Raw genomic sequence first — 4,427 nt, forward strand, 5'->3', positions numbered from 1 at the left:
GGTGGTCCAGTGGGGGGGGGGGCCGGCGCGATCTCCCGCTCTCGGGCCATCGGCGCCATTTTGGCTACCACTGATAAAAATGTCGCCGATGTCCCAATAAAAAAAAACCCACCCTGACCCTTTACAAATTACCCCTTTGCTTCTCCCACCCTCCCGACCCCCCCAAAAACCTTTTACATGTACCTGGTGGTCTAGCGGGGGGTCCGGGAGCCATCCCTTCAATCATACCCTCGGTGCCAGTGCCAGTGCCGGTGCTGGACTGGTTTCAAAATGGCGCCGATCGCCTTTGCTCTCACTATGTCACAGGGAGCGACGGTCGCTCCCTGTGACAAAGTGAGGGCAATGGCGATCGGCGCCATACTGGATGCAAGAGGCTCTGACGTGAAAGGAAACCAGACGTAGACTGAGGAGAGTATACCGGTTATTCAGACGAGGACTCTTGGAACTTGGAAGGTCTCAGACGAGGACTTGGAACTTGGAAAACTCAGATGAGGACTTGGAACTTGGAAAGGCTAACACAAAGACATGGAACTTGGAAAGGCTTCAGACAAGGACTTGGAAATCAGAACTCGGATGAGACGAGATAAGGATACTTGGAACTTGGAACTAGGATGGGACGAGACAAGGATTCTTGAAACTTGGAAGGAGCGAGGACAAGGACTCTGGATACTTGGAGACTTAGACAGGCACTGCCCCTCAGGGCACCCTACACAGCCTACTGCCTTCAGCTCTGAGTGAGACTCCTGCTTTCCATCCTGTCTCTGATATCTCTCACAATCTACAGTGCATATTCACAGCGTACCCGCTCTGCAGACCACTACTGGATCCTTCCTAAACCTGGTGAGAAACCATCTCCGCGCTACCCATGCTACAGAGTACAGATGGAACACATCAACTGGGACCCTCCTCCTCTGGGCTGAGGTTCTTCACCCGCTCCTCGGGTTTCACTCTTCACTTGCAGTACAATAAAGACTCTCTTATTCTCTGTGTCTGTGTCTGTCTACTGAGAGCCAGCCTATCGCAACAAGTCCCCACAGGGCTCCGCCTTGTGGGAGGAGCCATCTCTTATTGCAACCAAGAGCCCATAATTCCAGCCAAATTGTAACAGGAACGGGGGAAGGCCGCGGGCTTCGGTGCACACAAGATGCACTAATGTGCACCCTCTTGCACGCGCCGACCACTGATTTTATAACATGTTCACACCTGCGCACACAAGTTATAAAATTGGGTAACCATGCGTGCGCTCCAGGTAGCGCACACACATGTAAGCCCACGCGCTTCTTTGAAAATCTACCCCCATGTATAACATTTTTTCCTATAGGAACATTGGTTTCGATTTAAGTTCTTTCAACTTAACATATGATTTTCAAGAAATAATTCTGACTTAAGTGCAAGGATTTCCTGAGTTGCAAACAGAGCACTGTCAATAATGGCATTTCTTCCCTACTGGGAATGGTTTAAGAGAATAATCTGGTCTCAGGGAATTGAGGAGCTGTTACACACACATATACAATACACAGAGATAAAGATATAAAAATCTAAACCATCTTAGCTATACTGAATGAAATCCACTTTGAAGTAGCTAAAAGATGGAATATAAACTAAATAAATATAATTATAAACAAATATGTGCACCAGTTTGGAACAATGCTACAGATAGGAAGAGTTCCACAATGAAGCAATGAAAGCACACTGCAACATATGATCATTTATTACAAAGAGCACCATACTTGCACAGGTACTATTACTTCTAGTTCTTTGGATATACAATGACTGTTGAACTCATGAGCTGATCTCCCATCGGTCTCTCCACATATTTTCCACTCATTGTTGAGATTTTGCCACCAAATTCTGTGTGAAGAGTTTTATTAATTCTTGAGAAAAATAATTCTCCACTCTTCTGCTTGCTTTCCAGAGGGCTCCTTTCAGCTCCTTGTTTCTGAGGCTGTAAATCAAAGGATTGAGCAGTGGAATTGCAGTTATATACACTACAGTAAGCAGTTTGTTAACATCCATGGAGGAGGCAGATTGGGGTCTCATGTACACACCAAAAGAGGTTCCATAAAATAAAATGATGACTGTGAGGTGGGAGGAGCAGGTGGAGAAGGCCTTTTGTCTACCCTTAGCAGAGCGGATTTTCAGGATGGCAGAAATAATGTACACATACGATGTAAGTGTTAACATGAAAGGAATAAAAGCCAATATTGGACCTTGAAAATAGGTTATCATTTCAATGACAGAAGTCCCTGAACATGACAGGGCCATCAGTGCTGTCAGGTCACAGAAGAAATGGTTAATTTCATTGGAGCTACAGAAAGATGATTGTGAGAAAAGAAAAGTGTGGGGAACTGGATTTAGAAATGAAGTTATCCAGGAAGCAAGAACAAGAATTAGGCAGACTTTCCTGTTCATGATGACAGTGTAACGCAAGGGATTGCAGATGGCAACATAGCGATCATAAGCCATGGCGGTGAGAAGGTAGAACTCTGTATCTGTGCAGGACAGGAAGAGATGCATCTGGGTTATACACTGTGTGAAAGAGATGATCTTATATTGTGTTAGGAGCATCGCTAACAATTTAGGCACTGTGACAGTCACATAACACATTTCTAGGAAGGACAAGTTGATGAGAAAGAAGAACATGGGAGTGTGCAAACGAGGTTCAGAGCATACTGTAGAAATAATAAGAAGGTTCCCCATCATGGACATCAGATAAATAATTAGAAACACAAGAAAAAGGAGGAGCTGCATCTCAGGAAGGTCAGAGAATCCCAGAATGATGAATTCTGTCACCTTGGTGTGATTTGCCTTTTCTGTTTCTCCCATTTTGATTAGCTGCAGGGATTACAAGGGGTAAAACAGAAAGAATATTAAAGCAAAAACATTTAAATACCCATATGATTTTCTTATGAAAAGTAATACAGCTACACTTTTCAGCTCAGAGTTGTCAGCATAATCAAATGGCAAGAAGCCAAAATAGCTTGCCCATACTCAGTCTCAACCCTACTCCATTTACATTTCTCTCAAATACATCTATGGAACACTTTCATGGGATGCAATCTGTTTTTTTTTGGGGGGGGGGGGGGGGGGGCAGGGAGGGATGGGCAACCTGCCAAGATATATCAATGAATATGCTTTGTTAGATTCCAAGAAAATCACCTGAAATGACTCAGCAAGGAATAGTTCATGAAGAGCTAGTGGACTGCTGGCATGGAAGATCAGCCTTTGTGAAAACATTATAAAACATTTTCTTATCTATGCAATTTTTTCCTACATTTTAGAACCATAGAACCATAGAATATGGCAGAATATGGGGGTTTATATAGGGCTGGGTGGGTGGGTTAGGTAGGAGAAGGGAGGGGAAGGTGCGGGGGGGGGTGGAAGGAAAGTTCCCTCCGAGGCCGCTCCAATTTTGGAGCGGCCTCGGAGGGAACGGAGGCAGGCTTTGTGGCTCGGCACGCGCAGGCTGCCGATTTTGCACAGCCTTGCGTGCGTCGACCCCGGATTTTAAAGGATACGCGCGGCTACATGCATATCTATTAAAATCCGGCTCTTTACTCTTGTTTGCACCTGGTGCGCGAACAAAAGTACGCATGGGCGTACTTTTTAAAAATCTATCCCATAGTGATCAATTTCTTCATTCGCACCTTATTAAGAGTAATTACAAAGTTACAATTTCATTTTGAAAAACTTCATTCATACACATAAACATCCGTAATATTGATCCTCACTAGAGATGTGAATCGTGTGCCCAATCGTCTTAATGATCGGGTTCGGCTGGAGGGAGAAAAAAATCTGATTGCTCGAGATGTGAATTGGAATCGGTTCCGATTCACATCATTAATTTTTTTTAGTGAGGCCAGACCCTTTAAAATTGACCCCTTACCTTCCCCCACCCCCCTGAAGCCCCCCCCCCCAAACTTTTTAGGAGTACCTGGTGGTCCAGTGGGGGCGCGGGGACCGATCTCCCGCTCTCGGGCCATCGGCACCATTTTGGCTGCCACTCAAAAATGGCGCCGATGGCCCAATTAAAAAAAAACCCACCCGACCCTTTAAAGATGACCCCTTAGCTTCTCCCACCCTCCTGATCCCCCCAAAACATTTTTAAATTTCCTGGTGGTCTAGTGGTGGTCCCGGGAGCGATCTCCTGTTCTCGGGCCGTCGGCTGCCACTCATAAAGATGGCGCCGATGGCCCTTTGCCCTTACCATGTGACAGGGTATCCGTGCCATTGGCCAGCCCCTGTCACATGGTAGGAGCACTGGATGGCCGGCGCCATCTTTAAAGGTATTAGAGTCTGTATGTCATCCGCATACAGGTAATATTTTAATCCCAGTCCTGGCAAAGTGGGGTCATCTAGATGTTAAACAGAGTTGCCGATAATGCAGAGCCTTGTGGCACCCCAGTGTTAAGACTGATATCTCAGAT

General features: G+C 45.7%; 1 protein-coding gene across 1 annotated transcript; it reads right to left on the bottom strand.

The window, feature by feature from the left end:
• Positions 1-1,824: 1,824 nt before the first annotated feature.
• LOC115094701 (olfactory receptor 1019-like) lies at positions 1,825-2,826 on the bottom strand. The gene has a single exon (XM_029607953.1). The coding sequence runs from the start codon at positions 2,824-2,826 to the stop codon at positions 1,825-1,827; it is 1,002 nt and encodes a 333-aa protein (XP_029463813.1).
• Between the last annotated feature and the right edge of the window lie 1,601 nt (positions 2,827-4,427).

This window comes from Rhinatrema bivittatum, chromosome 6, assembly GCF_901001135.1.
Source record: "Rhinatrema bivittatum chromosome 6, aRhiBiv1.1, whole genome shotgun sequence".
Taxonomy (NCBI): domain Eukaryota; kingdom Metazoa; phylum Chordata; class Amphibia; order Gymnophiona; family Rhinatrematidae; genus Rhinatrema; species Rhinatrema bivittatum.